At 38.0% G+C, this 22,556-nt stretch overlaps 4 protein-coding genes across 6 annotated transcripts; all 4 read left to right on the top strand.

Moving 5' to 3' along the window:
- The first annotated feature begins 677 nt into the window (after positions 1-677).
- LOC113738059 (importin subunit alpha-2-like) lies at positions 678-6,117 on the top strand. Of its 2 annotated transcripts, none has more exons than XM_027265222.2 (12): positions 678-815; positions 951-1,197; positions 1,699-1,795; positions 1,878-1,969; positions 2,061-2,192; positions 2,970-3,155; positions 3,262-3,425; positions 3,519-3,597; positions 4,280-4,408; positions 4,637-4,764; positions 4,844-5,218; positions 5,500-6,117. In XM_027265222.2, the coding sequence occupies exons 2-11, from the start codon at positions 991-993 to the stop codon at positions 5,214-5,216; spliced, it is 1,587 nt and encodes a 528-aa protein (XP_027121023.1). In that variant the 5' UTR covers positions 678-815; positions 951-990; the 3' UTR covers positions 5,217-5,218; positions 5,500-6,117. The 2 variants fall into 2 exon arrangements, with proteins under 2 accessions (XP_027121023.1, XP_027121024.1); XM_027265223.2 differs by having other exon boundaries at positions 689-815; positions 962-1,197.
- A 1,546-nt stretch (positions 6,118-7,663) lies between these two features.
- On the top strand, positions 7,664-12,894 carry LOC113738060 (importin subunit alpha-1a). 2 transcript variants are annotated; one of them, XM_027265225.2, is made up of 12 exons: positions 7,664-7,769; positions 7,968-8,219; positions 8,729-8,825; positions 8,902-8,993; positions 9,093-9,224; positions 10,030-10,215; positions 10,325-10,488; positions 10,583-10,661; positions 11,171-11,299; positions 11,520-11,647; positions 11,725-12,099; positions 12,328-12,894. In XM_027265225.2, the coding sequence occupies exons 2-11, from the start codon at positions 8,007-8,009 to the stop codon at positions 12,095-12,097; spliced, it is 1,593 nt and encodes a 530-aa protein (XP_027121026.1). In that variant the 5' UTR covers positions 7,664-7,769; positions 7,968-8,006; the 3' UTR covers positions 12,098-12,099; positions 12,328-12,894. The 2 variants fall into 2 exon arrangements, with proteins under 2 accessions (XP_027121026.1, XP_027121025.1); XM_027265224.2 differs by lacking the exon at positions 7,664-7,769 and having other exon boundaries at positions 7,772-8,219.
- Positions 12,895-14,157: 1,263 nt separating this feature from the next.
- On the top strand, positions 14,158-16,840 carry LOC113736799 (uncharacterized). Its single transcript, XM_027263957.2, has 3 exons — positions 14,158-14,715; positions 14,928-15,311; positions 15,914-16,840. The coding sequence occupies exons 1-3, from the start codon at positions 14,313-14,315 to the stop codon at positions 16,276-16,278; spliced, it is 1,152 nt and encodes a 383-aa protein (XP_027119758.1). The 5' UTR covers positions 14,158-14,312; the 3' UTR covers positions 16,279-16,840.
- Positions 16,841-20,533: 3,693 nt separating this feature from the next.
- On the top strand, positions 20,534-22,156 carry LOC113738062 (GATA transcription factor 16-like). The gene is made up of 3 exons (XM_027265226.2): positions 20,534-21,059; positions 21,260-21,403; positions 21,592-22,156. The coding sequence occupies exons 1-3, from the start codon at positions 21,039-21,041 to the stop codon at positions 21,934-21,936; spliced, it is 510 nt and encodes a 169-aa protein (XP_027121027.1). The 5' UTR covers positions 20,534-21,038; the 3' UTR covers positions 21,937-22,156.
- Positions 22,157-22,556: the final 400 nt, after the last annotated feature.

The raw sequence follows: 22,556 nt of genomic DNA on the forward strand, positions 1-22,556 counted from the left end.
TCACATACATTATATCAAAATTTATCTCAAATAATTTACTATCCAAAATTTTTTTAAGTGATCACTTTCATTATTCATATCCCGGCCTTTGTCATCCGATTGGAAAAAGGACAGTGTGAAATTAAAAAGAGAGTGAGAGAGAGAAAATAATAATAATACAATTGCATTAATTAGCTAATTCCACTAGCCTTTTGAGTCAACCAATCAGTTGAGAATTGAAAAATTAATCGTGCAATATTTAACCTGTTTGGCACTTGATTTTTTTGCTAAGTTTGTCTGTTACAAGTTTTGTAAAAACTTTAGCTACAGTAATCTCAAAAAACTTTTCAAAATTTTTAAACTATACATTTCAAAATATTCAAAAATTTACACATTTCAAAAAATTTTTTAAAAACTTTTACAGTAAAATTTTAGACAAACACCTAAACAAAATTTACTTGCCAAATGGGCCCATTGTATTCTTTAAGTTTCGTTCACAAACTTGGTACGTCATTATTAACAGCCATTTACTGTTTGATTGTCCCAAAAAAAACCCCCCATTTAATGTTTAAAGAAATCAAGAAAAATATGAGCAACTTTACAAAAGGTAAATAAATAGAATAAGATTATTGTGGAAAGTCAGTCCTCCCCAAAAAAATAAATAAATAAATAAACACAGCCCAGCCCAGAATGCAGAGCCCAAGATTATGTGGAAAATGAGTCCTCCAATAGTCCGAACCCTTCCCCCCTCTCTCTCTCTTCTTCTGTGAGACTGTTATTCTCTCACTCTGTCTCTCTCTCACACACTCCCACACTCTCTCTCACACGCGTGTCAGGTACATACCTTTACGCGCAGACGATGAATTATTTCAATCACCACCCTTTAATCTTTCATATAATTTCTGCATCTCCTTTGCTTTTCTTAATTGAAGTGATGTATTATATTAATTTCGGAAAATTTTTTTGGTTAGGTTTTGATTAGAGTAAAGGAAATCAAGCACAGTAGAAACGATGTCGTTGAGGCCGACCGAGAGAACGGAGGTTCGGAGGAACCGGTACAAGGTGGCGGTCGATGCGGAAGAAGGACGGCGGAGGAGGGAGGATCAAATGGTGGAGATCCGAAAGAGTAAGCGTGAGGAGAATCTTCTTAAGAAGCGTCGCGAAGGCCTCCAGATGCCCTTCCCTGCCGTCGCTCCCTCCAATAACATCGAGAAAAAGGTCTTTATTTTTCATCCCAACTAATCTGAGTGATTATGCATGCGTAATTTGATTAATTAATCGACTTGAAATTGTGTGATCTGATTATGGCAAGATTGTGAGTAGGTATCTTGTATCTTTGATCACTTTTCTGCTTTTGATTTTCACCATTTTTCCAAGCAGTAATTAATAGTGGCAACACAAATTGTGAAGATATTTGTTCTGACTTTGGCAAGCATGTCAATTAACTTTTTATGCAGAAGTTATAGTGTTTTGAGGTTTGCTGTAAAGCCCCTAACCTGTCATCATTTCCTCGGTTTTACTGTAATTACCTGCATTTTTTTTCATTTTTTCTGCATTGATTGATTGTGTAAATCCTGCTAGCTGTTTGTTTATGAGCACAGCTTGGTTAGTGATTCTGTCTTTTATAGGCCTGTTCCGGTTAAGTGGGAATTTTTTTTTTTAAAAGCTCTGAGTGTTTTTATTCAATGTGATGTTGAGAGTTTACTTATTGTGCTGCAGTTGGAGAGCCTCCCTTCCATGGTAAATGGAGTTTATTCGCATGATAACAATTTGCAGTTGGAGGCAACCACACAATTTCGTAAACTACTTTCAATAGGTATGATTGTGTTCCTTATTGAATGCTTATTGTTGTTTGTTCATTATCATAGCTCATTTTATTTCTGAAAATTTAATTACAGAACGAAGCCCTCCTATTGAGGAAGTCATACAGTCTGGAGTTGTTCCTCGCTTTGTTGAGTTCCTTGTGAGGGAGGATTTCCCACAACTCCAGGTTTTGCATAGTATCTGTTTCTTCCACGGTGATTGTGTGATTGGAGCTGAATTTTTCTTATCTTAGTTATTTATTTATCTATATTATTTAGTTTGAGGCTGCTTGGGCTCTTACAAACATTGCTTCTGGAACTTCGGAGAACACCAAAGTGGTGATTGATCACGGGGCTGTACCCATTTTTGTCAAGCTTTTGGGATCTCCAAGTGAAGATGTTCGCGAGCAGGTAATATATTGAAGCCAGTTTTAAGTAAGGCATTATTTTGCTGCACCAGTTGTTGGCTAGGGAAGGTGTAATGATTCCTAGACTCTTAATTCCGATGTTTAGAGAGGTCATTTGCTTTTAGGGAATCTTACACAAAGGGTTGGCATGTTAAAACAAGGAAAGAATAAGCAAATTGATGATTTAAAGAATATCAAAAGAGGTGAGAAAAGTTAGGTTGTGAGTGAATATCGGAGGTGAGAAAAAGCATGTATTTTTCTCTCTTAAATTTAGAAGGTTTTAATAGAGCCTGCACTCCTTTCTTAAAATTAGATTCTGTTCAGCCAATGTATTTAACACTTCTGAGAAATCTACTTCTACTTCCTATTTTGTGTTGGACATGCTAGGTACTGTTTTTTGGTGGCTCAACTTTTCTTTAGGAATTATGGATGCTTATTTTGTAATTGTGGGTGGATAACATAGTGGTTGTGCATAGCATAAGATTTAGAGGATTTGCTGCTGCGATAAGTTGTGGAAAAATAATATTATTATTATGGTCCTTAAATTTGTTATTTAGTTTGGATCAGAGTGAGGAAAGCCAATTGATGGTGCTTTGTTCTCAATTCTTGTAGTTATGCCATTCTGATAGGGGAATGATTAGAAGGTAAAAACAAACAATAGGAACTGAGGTTTGATAAATTGGTCATCACTTTCTTTTTTTATTACTACCAACAAAGCAGATCGCAAGTAAAATGCTCGATCATTGTATGGAGACTTACTAGAATTGTTATGAATTTGTAGGCAGTATGGGCATTGGGGAATGTTGCTGGTGATTCTCCTAGGTGTCGTGACCTTGTCCTTGGCCACGGAGCTTTAATCCCTTTGTTAGCACAGTTGAATGAGCATGCCAAGCTTTCGATGCTGCGAAATGCTACTTGGACATTGTCAAACTTCTGTCGGGGCAAACCACAACCTCCATTTGAGCAGGTTCGCTGCGTATTTGTGTTGGTGGTTTTCTTCTCTTTTTGATTTTTTTTTCAAGTGGTTTTGATTTTAGTCCAACAATATAATAGCTCAATGCTTCAATTGTCAGGTGAGGCCAGCCCTCCCAGCACTTCAGCGTCTAGTTCATTCAAGTGATGAAGAAGTTCTAACTGATGCATGCTGGGCTCTCTCCTATCTCTCTGATGGTACAAATGACAAAATTCAAGCTGTGATTGAGGCAGGTGTTTGTCCAAGACTTGTGGAGCTGCTTGTGTGAGTGTCATTTTACACAATTTGCATGTTGCTTATCTTTGTTCTTTTCACTGATTTCTGAAATGTGTGGTTAAAATAAATCTGATTGCTCAGGCATCCATCTCCTTCTGTGCTTATTCCTGCACTTCGCACAGTTGGGAATATTGTTACAGGAGATGACTATCAGACTCAGGTTTGATCTTTAACTTGGATCATTTGTATTTTTATTTTTCTTTTGAAAACTTTCTGCAGGAATACTGAACCTTAATATCTGTTAGTAATGCCTTTAATCATAAAGTGTTTTACTCGTCTTTTCTTTGCTGAAATGTGGTCTCCAATACACTTGCCATCTTGCTTCTCTTATGCTGATTTGCTGTGACATCTGGTTGCATGAATGCATTACTATGCTCTCATCTTCCTTCCCCCCCCCCCCCCCCCCCCCCCCCCAAAAAAAAATCCCTTTTTGGATTTTGGATGGTAGTGAGTTATTTGCACAATTTTACTTGCTTACATCATCAAATCATTTTCCAACCACCTTTTTTATCTCATATACATCACATAATAAAGTGCTGCGGTATTTTTTTCAAAAACTTATCCCAAATAATCACTATCCAAACACACTGTGTTATCCTCTATTGCATGAACTATTGGAATTTGTATAGAATGGAAGTTTCTCTCCTTCCATGATTAGTGTTTTCAGTTGCTTTCATGATAGTAGGAACAAATTCATTATGGTCATTTGTCAAATACTTCATTTCAGCTTTCTCCCACCTTCCAAAAATAAAAATATTACATAAAAGAGATGGAATAGAAGACAGTGAAGGATACCACAATTATAAGGTATTTGGGGTTTTGACATTTAGTCTTTGTTCCAGTGTATAATTGACCATGGGGCGCTTCCTTGTTTGCTAAGCTTATTGACTCATAATCATAAAAAGAGCATCAAGAAAGAAGCTTGCTGGACAATTTCCAATATTACTGCTGGAAATAAGGAACAGATTCAGGTATGGTCTTTTCTTCTGAAATTTTGTCGTACATGATGTCCTCCTCATTTGTTCTTTGACCCCTCAATGCACCCTACCCCATCCACTGGAAGAAGGAAAACATATGATTGTGACTTGAATTATTTACTTTTCTTGTGGTGTTTTGGTTCCAATTATGATGTTTATACACTTTGTATGCTGTTTCCTTTTTCACTTTACCTCAACCTGTGTATTTGTATGTAATGACAGGCTGTGATTGAAGCTCAGTTAATTGGCCCTTTGGTCAATTTGCTTCAAACTGCTGAGTTTGACATAAAAAAAGAGGCTGCTTGGGCTATTTCAAATGCTACCTCTGGTGGAACTCATGAACAAATCAAGTATGTTTTGTTTCTCATCGCCTTCCGTGTTCAGTGCAGAATGCGTGGACGTGAATTTTATGTTTTGTGTCTTGTGTAGGTACTTGGTTTCTCAAGGCTGTATAAAGCCATTGTGTGATCTCCTTGTGTGCCCAGATCCAAGAATCATTGCTGTCTGTTTAGAAGGTCTTGAGAATATATTGAAGGTTGGGGAAGTAGAAAAAAGCCTTGGCAACAGTGGAGATGTTAATTTCTATGCTCAATTGGTTGATGAAGCTGAAGGCTTAGAAAAGATTGAGAACTTACAGAGCCATGACAATAATGAAATTTATGAAAAAGCGGTCAAAATACTAGAGACGTATTGGTTGGAGGAGGAGGATGAAACATTGCCAGCTGGTGATGGAGGCCAGCCTGGATTCAACTTTGGAGGGAATGATATGCAACTTCCACCTGGTGGATTTAAATTTGGCTGAAGGTAAAGATTCAGATGTGCAGATCCAACTGTTCCCTGTTCCACATGCAGCTTCCATGTTCTGCATGCGGCTTCTGACATGCTAAACATGAAGTTTCGTTTCTGGCTGATTAAATCAAATCAAATTTGTCAATTTCCATCTTCGACTATGGGAACCTTGATAATTCAGGCTCAACTGAAACCTTCTATGAGATATATTTATTTACTCATCCTGGAGATTTCAATTGTTATGCAAGTACTATGGCTTCTTATGCACCTTCTTAATAACGGACATAAATTTGCAGGGTCATTAGTTGGTGGATACGACCTCAGATTGAGGACAGCGTGTTTGTTGGCGTCAAGTCAAGGTCAGGTCGGGTCAGTTCAAGTTAGAGCACCTCACAGAGTCTGGCTGTCGTATGGTTCAGTGTCGGTTGCCTTAAGGAGGTGCCAAGGCAGGTCTTTTGATACTACGGTGGAGAATAAGAAAGGGTGCGTGCTCACTGGTTGATGGTATGTTGGGCTTGGTTAATTCCCCTGATGGAGAATGGCATGGGGAAAAATGAAGGGTTTGTGGACTCTTCAAATGAGTTGTCAGAACACGGGGTTTTGTATTTTGTCTTTTCATGCCTTGTAATTGAGTACATGGTACCACAGAGTCGTCAGGTATTGATGGGTAGTTACCGAGTTCTGTATGTATTGATCATGATTCGGGATTGTTTTGTTGGTGTATTGTAAGCAAGGGAAGAGAGAGACGAGAGTTCACAATTCACTTGATATCCTAGTATGGTATGTTTACTAGTCATTTGTTTGTAAGTAGGTGTTGTCATGCAGCTTTTCAGTTTCTTGCAGACACGGTTGGTCTTCTAGATTGTACTACAGTTTTGTTCCTCCCAGGCACTGAAAGTTCATAGTTTTCGGAATCGGCTTTGCCTTACATTTTTTTTTTTGGGATACGATGAACTTACATTTGCTTTATATTAGGGGAATGGAGGACCCAAAGAGATCGAAAGAGAACTTGGAGAGGATTGAGGCTGGATTTTTAGAATATAGACAAAGAGATTTGGTCTCTTGATTTATACTCAAGTACAGCTTTAAACTTCTTTTGGGACCAACTATATTAGGAGTAGTTGCGGTACTAGATATCTTTGGAATCCATGAACATGCAAATCTTTTTTTCGGGGATGTGCTGAGCTGACTTTTTACCCGGCAAATCCCAAAATCAAAATGGAATGTGCAGCATTCCACTGAAACGAAATCAGGAGAGACGTATCATTTATGCCCACGGTTTGGTCATGCACTCATTTTCCACTGCTCAAAAAAACCTCAAGAGTCAGCTATCCAGCATTCCAGCTGCTAACCTTTTAAACGTAGGAAACTAAGGTGAATTAGGAGGAGCAGGAAGGGCTGTATTTGAATGGTGTAACTTTAAGTGAACAAATTGTAATTGTTTATTAATTGTTTGTACAATTTTTCCATCATAGAAGTGTAATATTTGGAAATTATTTATGTGGATTTCATATATTCTCTCAATCCCATTTTGATTGTCTTGATTTTTTTTCCATACAGTTTAAGAAAAATTAATTAACTTCGTTGAAAGAGTAAATCTAGTCTACTTTTTTTTTAAATACACTTACATTATTATTAGGAGTATAACTAATTATTATATCTTTACAGTAATTACAACAGCAATACTAATGAAAAGTTGCATTCAAGACAAGAAATGAGAACAATTATTGAATAAGTTATATTATACTCATTAATAACAAAGTATATTAAATAAGGGTATTTTAGAGAAATTAAAAGTTACTATATTCTTTAATTGGAAAATAGACTATAAATTAGGGCGAATGAAAAAGAAAAATAACACTATCAAAATGAGAAAGGGAGAATATAATAATTGTGTCCCTGTCATGAGGTTGTACAAGTCATTAAATAATGAGTTACAATTTACTGAAAAATGTTACGAACATGTTTAGGAATAATTGTAATAAAAAATTGTTCTTGCCCGTCTTGAATTAAAAAAGATTAAATTTCACCTTGTCCATCAGTTTTGAACTTCATTATCTCTCTTGAATTGGCCCAAATCTCCACTGCAAGAATTCCAAGCCATAGAGTTTTGTTATGTTTTTTATGTTTAGTCTTTTACTAGTTATATTTATCCAGAAAAGAAAAAATTATGAACACAAAGGGTTTGTTCTCATTGATTATTTTAACTAACTATAGATTCTAATTTTGGATAACCAATTTTTGTGACTTTTTATTGTTTTTGTATTCTAATTATGGATTTTTTAATGGTCAAAAAGGCTAAAACCTATAATCACTTAAATAGTAAAAACTGAATTATTCTCTATTATCAATTTCTATGATCAGATTCTGTAAAATCTTAAAGCAATCGACAGCAAAGCCAAATTCAATTACGAACATAAGATCACAAATTCAATACTTTAGAAGGCAAGAGAGGCCCCAGTGCAGCCCAGAATGCAGAACCCAGGCCCAATGACCATACAAGATTAATGTGGAAAACAAGTCCTCCAATAATCCAAAACCCTTCCCTTCTCTCTTTCTTCACCTGGTAGACTACAATTCCCTCCCTCTCTCTCTCTCTCTCTCTCTCTCTCTCTCTCACTCCCCCACACTCAGTCACACGCATACGCGCATACACTGAACAATTTCAATCACCGCTTTCTAATATTTCTTTTGATTTGTGCAATTCATTTATTCCCTTAATTGGAGTGATATAATCATATCAATTTCCGATTTGTTTTGTTAGATTTTGATTAGAGTGAAGGAAATCAGCTTAGTAGGAACGATGTCGTTGAGACCGACCGAGAGAACGGAGGTTCGCAGGAACCGATACAAGGTTGCGGTCGATGCTGAAGAGGGACGGCGGAGGAGGGAGGATCAAATGGTGGAGATCCGAAAGAGTAAGCGGGAGGAGAATCTTCTTAAGAAGCGTCGTGAAGGCCTTCAGATGTCTCAACCCTTCCCTGCGCCCGTCCCCTCCAATAACATCGAGAAAAAGGTCTTAATTGTTTTCCAAGTAATCTGAGGAATTATTTAGACGTAATTTGATTAATTGATCCATTTGAAATTGTGCGATCTGATGTTGGCGAGAATGTGAATAGGTATTTTGTATTTATGTTAACTTTTCTGCTTTTGATTTTTCACCATCTTTTTTTCAATCATCAATTCATGGTGGTATCATAAATTATGAAGAAAAAATTGGTTTCCATTTGTTCTTATCTTGGCATGTATATGGATCAACTACTTGTGCAGAAGCGTTAGTACTTGAGATTTGGCTGTGAAGTCCCAAGCTCGTCACTAATAATAATCTGGATTGTTTTCTCGTTGTTTTTTACATTGCGATTCCTGTATTTACTTACTCATGCTCTCTGTTTGTTTATGAACACAGTTTGTTTTACGTGCGATTCTGTCTTTTATAAGCCTGCTGCAGTTAAGTGGGAATAGTCTGTTTTTGAGCTCTGATTGTTTTTATACGACAATCCTTAGAGGTGACTTATTTTGCTGCAGTTGGAGAGTCTCCCTTTGATGGTGAATGGAGTTTATTCGAATGATAACAATTTGCAGTTGGAGGCAACCACTCAATTTCGTAAATTGCTTTCAATAGGTATGATTGTGTTCCTTATTTAACGTGCATTTTTTAATTATCATAGCTCATCTTATTTCTGAAAATTTAATTCCAGAAAGAAGCCCTCCCATTGAGGAAGTTATACAATCTGGAGTTGTTCCTCGCTTTGTTGAGTTCCTTATGAGGGAGGATTTCCACCAGCTCCAGGTTTGAAGCTGAAGCTTTTTTGCAGGATATCTGTTTATTGACTTTGTAATTTTGTAATTTGAGCTGTGTTTTGCTTAATTAATTAATTAATTTTGTTAGTTTGAGGCTGCTTGGGCACTTACAAACATTGCATCTGGAACTTCGGAGAATACCAAGGTGGTGATTGATCACGGGGCTGTACCCATTTTTGTCAAGCTTTTGGGTTCTCCAAGTGATGATGTCCGTGAGCAGGTAATGTGTAATGTTGACCAGTTCTTTTGAGGCATTATTTGGCTGCGAGAAATTTTGGTTAGGAAAGTGTTGTGTTTCCTAGACTCTTAATTTTGTCATTTTGAGAGGCAATTTGCTTCTAGGGAATCATGGAAAAATGTTTGGCATTTTAAATAAAGCAACGAAGGAAATTGATTATTCATTGAACACCAAAAGCAGTGAGAAAAATTAGGGAGGTGAATGAATAAAGGAGGAGTCCATTGTCCTCTCTTGTGACTCGAGAAGTTCTAAGAGTGCACGCACTGCTATCTCAAGTTTACATTGTGGTTCTTAATTGTTGCTTGTTTCTATTTAGACAATGTCTTGTACACTTCCACAAAATCTACTTCTTTCTATTTGTGTTTCAACATATTTGGTATTGTTTTTGGTGGCTCAGCCTTTCTTTTGTATCATGGATGTTTATTTTCCTATTCTGTTCATGTTATGATTCATTTTCATTGTGGGTGAATGACTTTGTTGGTTGCACATAACATTAGACTTGGAGGATTTGCTGCTGGTAAAAGAATAATTTTACGGTCCTTAAGTTTGTTGTTTAGTTTGTGTCAGAGTGGGAAAAGGCAATTGATGGTCCTTAAGTAATTGTTTTTAGTTCTTGTAGTTATGCTGTATTGATGAGGGAATGGTTAAAAGGTAAAAACAGACAATAGGAATTGAGGTTGATAAATCGTTCATTAGTGTCCTTTTGGTTACTACCAACAAAATAGGATGCAAGGAAATAAGTTTTAGCATTGTAGGGAGACTCACTAGAGTTGTCATGAATTTGTAGGCTGTATGGGCACTGGGAAATGTTGCAGGTGATTCTCCAAGGTGTCGTGACCTTGTCCTTGGGCATGGGGCTTTAATCCCTTTGCTGGCACAATTGAATGAGCATGCCAAGCTTTCAATGCTGCGAAATGCTACCTGGACATTGTCAAACTTCTGCCGGGGCAAACCACAACCTCCATTTGAGCAGGTTTGCTGCGTAATTATGTTGTGCTTTTGTTCTCTTCTTTTTAGACTTGTTAAGTAGTTTTGATTTTAGTCTGAGAATATAATAACATGCTGTAAGATTCAATTGTCAGGTGAGGCCAGCTCTCCCCGCACTTCAGCGTCTTGTTCATTCAAATGATGAAGAAGTCCTTACTGATGCATGCTGGGCTCTCTCCTATCTCTCTGATGGTACAAATGACAAAATTCAAGCTGTGATTGAGGCAGGTGTCTGTCCAAGACTTGTGGAGCTACTTGTGTGAGTGTTCTTTTACACAATTTACATCTCACTTATCTTTGTTGTTTCTCATTAATTTCTGAAAATCATGGTTAAAACAAATTTTACTTGCCAGGCATCCATCTCCTTCTGTGCTTATTCCTGCACTTCGCACGGTTGGGAATATTGTTACAGGAGATGATTATCAGACTCAGGTACTATCTTCAGCCGGGCTCTTTATTTTGATGTTTTATTTATCTTTTGAAAGAAAATGATAACTTTGTGCAGGCATACTGAACCTTAGTACCTGTCATTTGACCCTTTAATAGTTAAGTGTGTTTTACTTGTCTGTTCTTTATTGAAATGTTGTTTGCATATTACTGCACTTGCCATCTTGCATCCCTTACTGGTACCGATATCCTGTGACATCTGGTTGGATGAATATTTAGTATGTTCTGTATTTTCCCCCCTTTGGCTATTACTGCTATCATCCGCTGCATGAAATATTGGAATGTATATAGAATGGAAAGTCTCTCATCTCCAATTATTACTGTTTTGAGTTTTTATCTTGACAGTAGGAAGAAGTTCATTGAGATTGAATGTTAAGTACTTTATTTCAGCTTCCTTCCACTCCCACCCAAAAATATATAGAGAGAGTTGAAGAAAGAGAAGTAAACAAGAATTATAATGTATTTGAGATTTTGACATTCAGTCTTTGCTTCAGTGTATAATTGACCACGGGGCACTCCCTTGTTTGCTGAGCTTATTGACTCATAATCATAAAAAGAGCATCAAGAAAGAAGCTTGCTGGACTATTTCCAATATTACTGCTGGAAATAAGGAGCAGATTCAGGTATAGTGTTTTCTTCTTAAATTTTCTTATGTATGATGTCCTGCTGATTTACTCTTTGATCCCCCACCCCGTCCCCCTCTGGAAAATGGAAAACCTATCATTGTCTTTAGAATTATTTACTTTGTGTGGTGTTTTGGTTCTAATTATGATGTTTATACACTTTTGTATGCTGTTTCCTTTTTCACTTTACCTCAACCTGTGTATTTTTATGTAATGACAGGCTGTGATTGAAGCTCAGTTAATTGGCCCTTTGGTCAATTTGCTTCAAACTGCTGAGTTTGACATAAAAAAAGAGGCTGCTTGGGCTATTTCAAATGCTACCTCTGGTGGAACTCATGAACAAATCAAGTATGCTTTGTTTCTCATTGCCTTCCGTGTTCAGTGCAGAATGCGTGGACGTGAATTTTATGTTTTGTCTTGTGTAGGTACTTGGTTTCTCAAGGCTGTATAAAGCCATTGTGTGATCTCCTTGTGTGCCCGGATCCAAGAATCATTGCTGTGTGTTTAGAAGGTCTTGAGAATATATTGAAGGTTGGGGAAGTAGAAAAAAGCCTTGGCCATAGTGGAGATGTTAATTTCTATGCCCAATTGATTGATGAAGCTGAAGGCTTGGAAAAGATTGAGCACTTGCAGAGCCATGACAATAATGAAATTTATGAAAAAGCTGTTAAAATACTAGAGACATACTGGTTGGAGGAGGAGGATGAAACATTGCCAGCTGGTGATGGAGGTCAGCCTGGATTCAACTTTGGAGGGAATGATATGCAACTTCCACCTGGTGGATTTAAATTTGGCTGAAGGTAAAGATGTAGATGTGCTGGTCCAACTATTCCCTGCTTCGCTTGCAGCTTATGACATATGCTAAAACATGAAGTTTCAATTCTGGCTGATAAATCAAAACAATTTTTGTCAATTTTATTGACTATGGGCACCTTGCCAGTTCAAGCTGCAGTCTAACATGATTCTCAGTGTTGTGCAAGTACTACAACTCCTTATTAACCATCTTGCTAACCAACATATATTTGCAGGGCCATAAGTTGGTGGATACGTCCTCAGGTTGAGGACAGGGTGCTTGTTGGCGTCAAGTCAAGGTCGGGTCAGGGTCAGGGTCAGGGTCAGGTCAGTACAGTCAGAGCACTTCACCGAGTCTGGTGGTCGTATATGGTTGAGTGTCGGTTGCCATAAGGAGGTGCCAAGGCAGGTCCTTTTATACTATGATGGCGAATAAGGAGGAGTTCATGCTCACTGGTTGATGGTATGTTGGGCTTGGTATTTCCCCCGGTGACGGATTGTTTGGGGGGAAAAATGAAGGGATTGTAGACTCTTTAAATGAGGTTCTCTCGGAACGCGGGGTTTTGTGTTTTGTCGTTTCATACCTTATTATTGAAGTCCTTAGTCCCACAGAGTCGTCAATACTGTTCGGTAGCTGCGAGTGAAATATGTATTAATTAATTAAGGTGATTCGTGTTGTTTATTTGCGTATTGTATTCAAGGGAAGAGAAAGAAGAGAGTTCACTTGATTTGTCATTTGTCTATAGGTGTTGTCATACAACTTTTTCTATTGATATAGAGATACCGTTGGCCTTCTTGATCTAGACTGTACTACTGGTTTCTTCTGCTTAGGGATTGAACATTTTCTGTAAGGGCCTTGCATTACTCGATATCTTCAGTATCATTGAATAGGTAATTTTTGTTTGGGGAAGCGGTGAGCTGACCAACCTTGTAATTAGAAACACGAAACTTCAAATGGAAAGAAATGTTAATGAAGGTTCTGAGCTTTGTCGACTGAGGTTATTCTCGTTGCATAGAGGTTGATATGGTCATGGAGCTTGTCGGGCTGTAACAGCAGCCCAATTTGAGCTATGCACTTCAGAGGCCCGGTTCCTCGCCTGGATGAAAACTGGGAGGTTGTGCGGCTCCTGACTGCTGCTTACCTTGTGTGCCTACTAGCAGTGAGAACAACAACGGAACAGGGGCCTTATAGGTTATGTCCAGTTCAAACTAATTTTATAATATTTGGTTTGACATTATACAGTTTTAGTGTCGTCGTGAGTTGTATGTTTGCACCTAAATCGTACGAATTTACAATATAACTTGCAAGAATTAGATGAACACATTTGAAATGGACATAATTCAACTCGTGAGGCTCTCTGATCCAAGAAGAAATATGGTTATGGAAAATTGGAAATTGTCACAAAGTGCTTAATGGTAAAATTTATGCTAGTGTCTTTCCTGCTTTTCGACCTTTACTTGAGTGGGGACTTTAATCTGATCAGGAAACAAGTGCATTTGAATGAGTTGAGAGTTGAGAGACAGCTTGGAAAAACATTGATGTCACCAAAAGATGTGGAATAAAATTGAATGCCCCTGATGCTGGGGTAAACTGTGGTCTCCACGATTTCGGAGAGTGACTTTAGACTAGACGTTACTCAAACATTTTGAAGCAGAAGCCCCCCCGCCCCCCCCCCCCTCACCTTCGTAGAAGTTACTTCCGATGAAAGGGCGGCGTATGGCGAAACTTCGAAGAAATGTAGTCTCGTACAGGATATGCAACAGATCCAAAAGAGTGAAAGCCCATCCCGAATTGCGCCAAATATGTACAGCAACTTAGATGTGATCCTGCCCAGAGGTACGATTAGTCATAATAGTCCGAAGGCTAAAGGACATTATTGTACTCAAATTGTCATATTTGCTAATTTAATCACATCTTGCTACAATTCAATGAGGCTTAATAAAGGCAACTTGGTTTCTGAAAGAAAGAAAATAAAATAAAATAACTTGTAAACAGTTGACATGGAGACAAAAGTGAGCCAGTTATAGGTTGGACACTTCGCAGAATGCATTCGTTTAAATCCCCAGCAACCACACCCAACAGTTTGTCATAATGAAAGCCAATAATGATGGCACCTATCAAGATCCACAATAGAAGGCATTAAAATTAACTACCATCTAACAACAGTGCTTGGCGCACAAAATTTTTTCCATTCCAAGTTTGAAACTTGATCCAGAAAAAATGAAAAGTGGATTCTCCTGTAGCGATGATGATCAAAGCGAGTTGGGTAAATCAGTGAGTTGCTGGTGGAGAACAGCAGAAGAGTTCGATGAACATGGGCATTTCAGAGTTGAAATTTGCGACCTATCAAAGCTCACACCGAGACTCAAACTCCTTAGGGAAATGGAGAGGCTGGCTTTTGTTGCACCCGAGGGACTCGATGATCTTCGCCACAAGCTCATCACTTACGGGTCCGGAGACTTTTGGTTGCCGGTGGGAGGAATCAAGAAAGAAGATTTGGATATCCCACCTGTCATCACAATTCTTCTAGCAGGCCTAACGAGTTCTGGCAAAAGCTCTCTTGTGAATATGATGTACAGCGTTTTGGGTCGATCTGGCCTCATCCCTTTTGCTCAAACGTCAGGTAAGCATTTGATAAAACTTTTTAACTTAGTTAAGCATTTAGCATTTCTGTACCGTTTAAGGTTACTTTGATTTTGGACCATGCATTCAATGTGAAGGAACTCGAGGAACGTTAATTTGACGATGCATGTTTTTATAGATTATACTACTGGTTTAGTTTGTTAGTGTGATTTATTAATGTGTCCTCCGTCTTACATACGGGGCGGGACGCAGGTGGATCTTCTCATCGCAGTAGAACAGTGTTTTTGGAAGAACATATCGTTGTGAGATCGGCCCGAAGTGGATTTTGTGTGTTTGATACGAGAGGGTTAGATTGCAATCAGATGAACGCGGGTTTAGAAGATGTTTCAACGTGGATGAGTCGCGGTGTTCGCCAAAATCAACCTTGTTGCAGACCTGGAGATGAAATACTTGCCACTGCCACCGCTGTACACGGATCATCCTTCAACACCAGTTCGAGGTACATGAACAGAAGAGTCAACTGTGCAATGGTTGTTGCCGACTTAGCAGAGATTCACAAGGCATTCAGGTCTGGTGATTTGAAGCCTGTGGAAGCCATAAGGGCCCTCTTCCAATATCCGTGTATTCAGAAATGCAGTTGAGTTTTTTCACCTCCTATGTTTGCTTCTCAAATTTGGATTGCAGTTTTCTACCAATCATCATTTTCCAATCATCATCAAATCACTACAGTTGTGTAATCATGAACGAACGAACGTTGTACGTCTTTACACCAAATGTTAAAAATTACACCAGTCGGATTGAATTGGATGGAACTCAACTGGACAGGTCCCATGGCGATTAGAAGGTTCCAAAACATGTGGGTCATCATTCTCTTTTCCTTTCTTTTTTTTTTTTTAAAAAAAAAAAAAAAAGGATTTTGGGGGAAAGGGTGTGGGGTGTTTCTTTGGCGAAAAGACTAAGGTGGGGTTCTAAGAATAAAGGCTCTCAAGCTCAAGTCACCCTTTTGGATATGCTTGGTAATTCATATCCATACCGTGTGTAAATTCTTTTTACACTCATCAGTCAAGGAAAAAAAAAATCATGAGTGAATTCTTTTGGTTTTTTCCTTTACCTCTGTTGTGCAAAATTCACGAGTTAGTTGCTTGTGCTTTTTATAGGAAAACATAAAGTAAGTTACTTGTGTGTTATGTTGAAGTTCTGGGTATGATTCAACACGTTCTATAATTTTTGGTGTGCAGACGAAAGTCCAATTTTGATACTCACACATGGTGACATGCTCAATACTGAGGACAGGATCAACAGCAGGCTCAAAATATGCGAATATATGGGTATATCTGAAACTAGTGGTGCATACGACATAGCCTGCCTCACAGAGCAGGGGATTCTACCGGATGAAGCTGACGCGGTCACCGCATTCGCGTTAACTGAAGCAGTCTACAGGTCGCTGATGGTCAGCGACCGGTCTCATCTCCCCAAGAAGAGATTCAAGGACTGGATATGGCTTCTGGTGTCATGGATTATGGGTTGCATTGCTTCTTTCTTTCGTTTTCTTGCAAATCTTTTCTCCAAATTCGATCACAAATACAAACCGAAACACCCTTGAATTACTAAGCACGCTATTTATTGCAGTGAGCTGATCGACCATCTGTCGATAGATACCCTTAAAAAGTGAAACTAAGATGAGTCTGCACGAGTACTTGTTGTCGGTGATTGGAGTGAGTTCGCTCCTGCGTCAATTTAAACAGCGAAAACATGAAATCGGAGGCTGTCCTGCGTCAATTGACTTGACTGGCGGCGATCGATCATAAACCCGGGGTTGGATTTACTTCTGGAAAGGCCGAGCCAAGTGTCGTTCTGTTTCTGTTTTGTTTTCTTCTGGAGGATAAGAAGATAAATCATTAAATGTGGTAGGGACGCTTTGAGTGTCATCCTGTTTCTCTCAAGTTGTTGCCTTTGCCTTTGCCTTTGCCTTTGCCTGCTGTATGGTTTCTGTGTGTGTGTGTTTTGTTTTTTGTTTTTCGAAGATCATATGATGATGGTTTCTTATCTTTTACCTGTACGTTTCTCTTTCATTTGAACGGAGTTGTGTTTGGTCCAAAACAAGGAGTTTAACCTCCATACCATAGATCCCATCTCTTCCTTAAATAAAATAAAATTTGCTTTAATGTCTCGAGATTATTTCAAAGCTGGCCCTGTTTCATATTTCCACATCTGTATGTACGGACTCAATTTTCTTTCCAACTTTTGACCACTATTTCTTCTCGATCCACGGCAGTAAATAATAATAATAAAAAAAAATTACCAGACTAATATATATCTAGAAAATGAATGCTCTACTCCATAAAAACAAGTGGAAGACAGAAATGTTGCATGGTGAGTTGTGAAATTGTGATTTCAAGGCAGGCAGTGGTCCAATATGGGGATCCTATCGCTCACATTGTCTGCCGCTCTCAGCTTCTCGCTACGGAACAAAAGAGTCTTACGTGCCATCCTTTTCATTCGTTGTCTGCCAAATATTTGTCTCTTAATAATAATAATATAATAATAATCTACTAGTAAATATCTTTGCCTTAGATCCCACCCTTATAAAAAAAAAACCCTTTTTGCCCGTTTATAATTAGTTCATGTGTCGTTGCAAACGCCCCCCGTAATCCTATTTGTGTTGTTTAGGTTATTCGCAAACCAATCAGTTAGTTTGAGATTACAAGTCGGCTCAATTTATAAAGTCAAGTCATTTTTGATATAAAAACTGTGTTACCGAAGCAAAGCAAATCTGTAAGAATTCTTATAAATGATTTAGGATTCGGGAAAGGGAACAATAAAAAAGTCTGAGTTACGTAAATATACAATTGTTACGCCACCCTCAAATATGCCAGCAAAAAAAAAAAAAGAAAGGGTCTTTTCTTTCCTTCCCTCTTCTTTTGGAGGATGTCGCTAATTGTTGGGAAAATGTAATAATGAGTATTGAATTACATCACAGAGATAACCAAAATATTTGGAGGAGCTTAGAAGAAGAAGATTTGTCATCACGTAGTGTTGGCTTGCAGGCAAAATTTGTCATGACTTTGCAAAGGGAGTCCTCTAATGTGTAATCATCATCTTGAAGTTGAGCTGTAATAATAATACCCAAAGATAAGCTCAAAATCTCATCAACGGAGTGTGGGTTCAAAGTGAGCTACTTGTTTAATCCATTGCCACTCACGGATCATCCCATTCCCATGCTATGTGAAGACGGGAGCACCCGTATTCTCTTTCTATTACCAAGTACCAGTAGCCTAGTACTCTACATCATCTTCTCCTTTTTGACCTGAAAAATCAAGGACCTTGATTTTGATTCATAACCCTCTTAGTCTCCCTCCCACCAATTGATTTTGATTCACTCCTGTCCACATGACAGCATTTTTATGAACCAGGAAGATCCATCACAGCCTAATTGCATCGTGACAGCAAACGAGTAGATTATTCTAGTAGTTAGTTAATTATTCTCAAAATGCATTTATTTCATCAGAACATTTCAAGGTCGAACTTCATTATCTTTCTTTCTTTCTTTAATGAATTTGGTGGTACCAGCAGCAGAGTTTGGCCTTTGCTGCCACTTCTCCGGGTAGTATATATCATATGCTACTTTTAGTAACATATTCCCTGTCCTCCCTGAATGAATATACCAAATGCAAAAGCAAAAGCAAAAGCTGGCCAAGCAAGCAAAGGTAAAAATGTCACAGTTATGAAGTAGTATGGAAAGCTGATCATTGCATTTGCAGAGTACCGAAAGTTAAAACAATTTGCAATTGAATGCTGATCTATGTTTCGGTCAAACAATACCGTGCCATAAAAATAATCTGTAGTACAAAAAATTATTGGGAAGAACTCGATCGTTAAACTTTGTGTTGATTCTTTTTGTCTTACTCGCATGTGTTTTTAGTTGTTATAGTAGTAGTATCATTCATGAGGTAGGTAGTGGGTACTTTCAAGAGATAAAAAAAAAAAAAACCTGAAGTTTTACTTTCAAGGATGTTGCAAATAAGTAGTGCTCCTTCCATTTCGATAGTTTTGGTTTTTTTTTTTCACAAAGTTTAAGAGAAATTAGTTAACTTTATTAAAAGAATAAATCTAACCTATTGTTTTTCTAAAATACCCTAATATTAATATTAGTAGTATAAGCAACTATTATACCTTAATTGCAATAACAATATTGATAAAAAAAAAAAAGTTAGGCATGAATCAAAGCAAGTAATGAATAATGTAGGTTATATTCACTGATAACAAAGTACCACATAAAATAAGGACATTTTAGATAAATTAAAAATTAATCATATTTTACAATTGGGAAGTAGACTATAAATTGAGATATATGAAAAAGAAAAAAAAAACTATCAAAATAAGATGGATGAAGTATTTTTTTTAGCAGGGATAACATCTGTATAACCACTTGTATATAAGCAATGGAGGGCATAATTAGAAATTTCGGATTCAAATTTTCCCATTATCCTCTCCATTTCTTAAATTCTATCTTTTTTTTAAAAAAAAAAAACAAAGGGTATAAGGGTTGACCTGCACTCATTCCCAAAAAAAAAAAAAAAAAAAAACCTTAACACGGCGACACACACACAAAGCCTCAAACATCTAGTGTATTTATTACACGAACTCCTCCCACGCCACACATCGGAATTAACTATTAGCCTTCAAAACATCTTACCAACTCTCCATCTTTTAGCTTTTAGCTTTTAGTTTTACGCGCCAAACATAACTATTCAAAATTTAGGTACTAAGAAGTACTCCTACCTTCTACACAACACACCAACAAACATTTCAGTTGAACATATGATATGGACAACAACATATTTCATCCAACATTTTTTTTTGGTTGGGTTGAATGGAAACTCCAAATCGAAGTTATAATGAAACGGGAAAGAGAAATGATTCAAGAGTCGAGCTGTGATGATTTCAAGGTCACGTGATTAATATTTATACTTGTGGGTACAGCACAAAAAATTTCTCCAACATATAGACCTAAAATGGTACTAGTAAACATTTAAGAAGTGTTGGCCCCCGGGGTTACTGCGACCGGTCCAGTAGCTTCCTCTTCAGGAGCAAAGTTTCGTGTTCGACTCTCTCCCCATACTGCGCTGGAATCCTTGGGACGGGCTCTTCCAGCCTGGGGGGATTAGTCTGGTCAATTGACCAGGATAGCCCCCAGTCGACAAAAAAAAAAAAAAACATTTAAGAAGTGTTACTGCAAACATCATGGGCCTCATTTTTATTATTGCTGATATTTGCATGAAAATGTTTATATTTTTTATGAATATATTTTTCAATTTTTTTTTTCCCAAATACATTAAATAGAAACTCTTGAAAACAACTATATAGTTCAAATGAGTTCTAAAATTTTCAATTTCTACTAAAATATGTTTTGTTATTGGCATGTTTTATATCGCTAGCTCCCTTTTGACTGCAATTGAAGATTTGCCTCCCGGGGCAATTTCATTTCATATTGAGAAGTAGATACTACTCACAAGCTAGGCATATATGGCAGTCCTAAAATCAGATCACACATCGTTCCAAAACAAAAAAAAAAAATCAGATCACATCTGTGGTTGACTTTGACGGCTGGGATTAATCCAATATAAACCCTAGAATTCTCCAGGCTGGCCGCACTAAATCACAAATTGCAAATTGCCACAACAGCCCAATCCAATCTCTAAACAAATTCCTGGCGCCCTTTTTTTCAGTTTTGGCGGGTGTACTGTTGGTTGGAAAAGCTTCGTCAGCCAGCCCCTTTTTCGTCTTTTCACTCTCCCGCGCGCCTAGGGTTTTCGTAAAGTCCCATATAACCCCCACTAAAATTTTCTAGATCGCCCACGAGCGCCCTTCCCTGTCGGTCTCTCTCTCTTCCTCCTCTCTCCTTTGCTCTTTTGCATGTTGGTTTTTTCTTTCAAGCTTAAGCCAAAAATACCTCTTCCCTCCTTAAAACCCTCCTTTTCCCTCCCCAAAAATTTCTCTCTTCCTTAGTTTAAATGAGCTTTTGTCAGGGGTTGATAGTTAAATAGGTTCTTGCATTTCAGCTTCTGCTAGAGTTGCTTCTTTCCCGTTCCCGGTCCCGGTTCGGTTTTTTCTGATTCATTTACTAGGTTTGTTTTTTTGATCGCGTTTTGCTGTGCTTTTTGGAGCGGTAGTACTAAGTTCGTGTGTTTTTTAAGTTGAATTAGTTTGTTTCCTGAGGTTGGATTTCTTCAGTTGAGCGATCAAGGTGGTGGTCCTCGGTTTGTGATCTGACCGTAACGGTGGCTAATTCTTGTTCTTATAGTTAGTTGATCTGAGCATTTGATCTGGGCTTGTTTCAGATCTTACGATTAGGCCCTTGAAATGGTGGATCTGAGTGATAAAGTAAGTGATCACCTGATTATCAACTTGCCTTTCCCTTGAGTTGTTGATGTTTATTGTACTCCTGTCACGCACTTCATTGTGTATAAACCATCATGATGTCTGTGATCGTCGAGAATCAGCGTTTGTTTATGATTGATCCAAGGTTTTGATTTAAAAGTTGATTTCCGAAAAAAAAAAAAATTTCCCTTTGGTGCGTTCAGGTTTCAGAATCTGAAGATATGAACAGCCAAGCCCAAACCCCAGAGAGAGTCTCCTCCTCATCTGATGGCACTCAAATCAAGACCTGTACTGATTGTGGCACTACCAAAACTCCCCTCTGGAGAGGTGGTCCAGCTGGCCCCAAGGTCTCTCTCTCTCTCTCTCTCTTTCTCTCTCTCTCTCTCTCTCTCTCGCATATGTGCCAATTTTTTATTCCTTTTTTTAATTAAAAAAAAAACCTTTAAGGCATATGGGGCTTAGATGATGATTTTTTTGTCTATTAGTAGTTAGATAGAAATAAAATGAAGATGATTTGTGTTTGCTATTATTGCAGTCACTGTGTAATGCATGTGGGATCAGGAGCAGGAAAAAGAGGAGAGCACTCCTGGGATTAAACAAAGAGGAAAAGAAACCAAAGAAGTCCACTAGCAGCAGCAGCAGCAACAACAACAACAACAATAGCAGTAGTACCAGTAATAATTATTCGAGCGGGAGTGGTGATAGTAATAGCTCAAGTGGGTTTTCGTTGAAGAGGAAGCTATTGTCTTTCGGCCGAGATGTCGTTGTTCCCTTGCAGAGACCAAGATTAAGTACAAATGGTCAGAGGAGGAAGCTAGGAGAGGTTGAGCAAGCAGCCTTTCTGTTGATGGCTTTATCATGTGGCTCAGTTTATGCTTGAGAGCAAGAGTTTCCCTATAGTACTACTAGTTCAAATTTAGCTGTAACGGTTTCTTCGTTTTCTTTTCACTGCTACTAGTAGAGGGATGCATGAGCAAGATTGAGCTAAAAGAGCTACTTGTCGTGATATATAATCTCTGAGAATGGCAGAGTTAGATTTTTTCTTTTTTCTTTTTTTTTGGGGTAATGATGAAAATCCTGATCCGGTCCAGTTTCTCTAACTTTGGGCTAAACTTGCTCGCCGGTTTTTCTTCTTCTGTGAGAGAAGAGGAGGATTGATTGATCTGAGAGACAAAAACTGACGATCGATCTTACCATCGTAGTTTTGTCCAAGATTTCGTTCCCTATTTAACTACTAACTAAAGGGATCTAACGTGAGCTTGTATCAGTTGTGGTTCCCTTGCTGATTCTTGATTTGGATCCATTGTTGCAGAATTTTTATTTTTTTAATTTTTATTAGATTTAAAGTGCTGCCAACCAAGTACTAGTTAATAGTAAAATCAAATGATGATAATTGACGAGGCGAGCTAATGAGAGAAGGAAGAATCTTGCTCATGATTGACGGTTGGTGCAGGCCTCAACGTCATTTTCGCTACGACTCTATAGTAATTTCAATAGGAT

Source organism: Coffea arabica, chromosome 3e (genome assembly GCF_036785885.1).
Source record: "Coffea arabica cultivar ET-39 chromosome 3e, Coffea Arabica ET-39 HiFi, whole genome shotgun sequence".
NCBI classification, from domain to species: domain Eukaryota; kingdom Viridiplantae; phylum Streptophyta; class Magnoliopsida; order Gentianales; family Rubiaceae; genus Coffea; species Coffea arabica.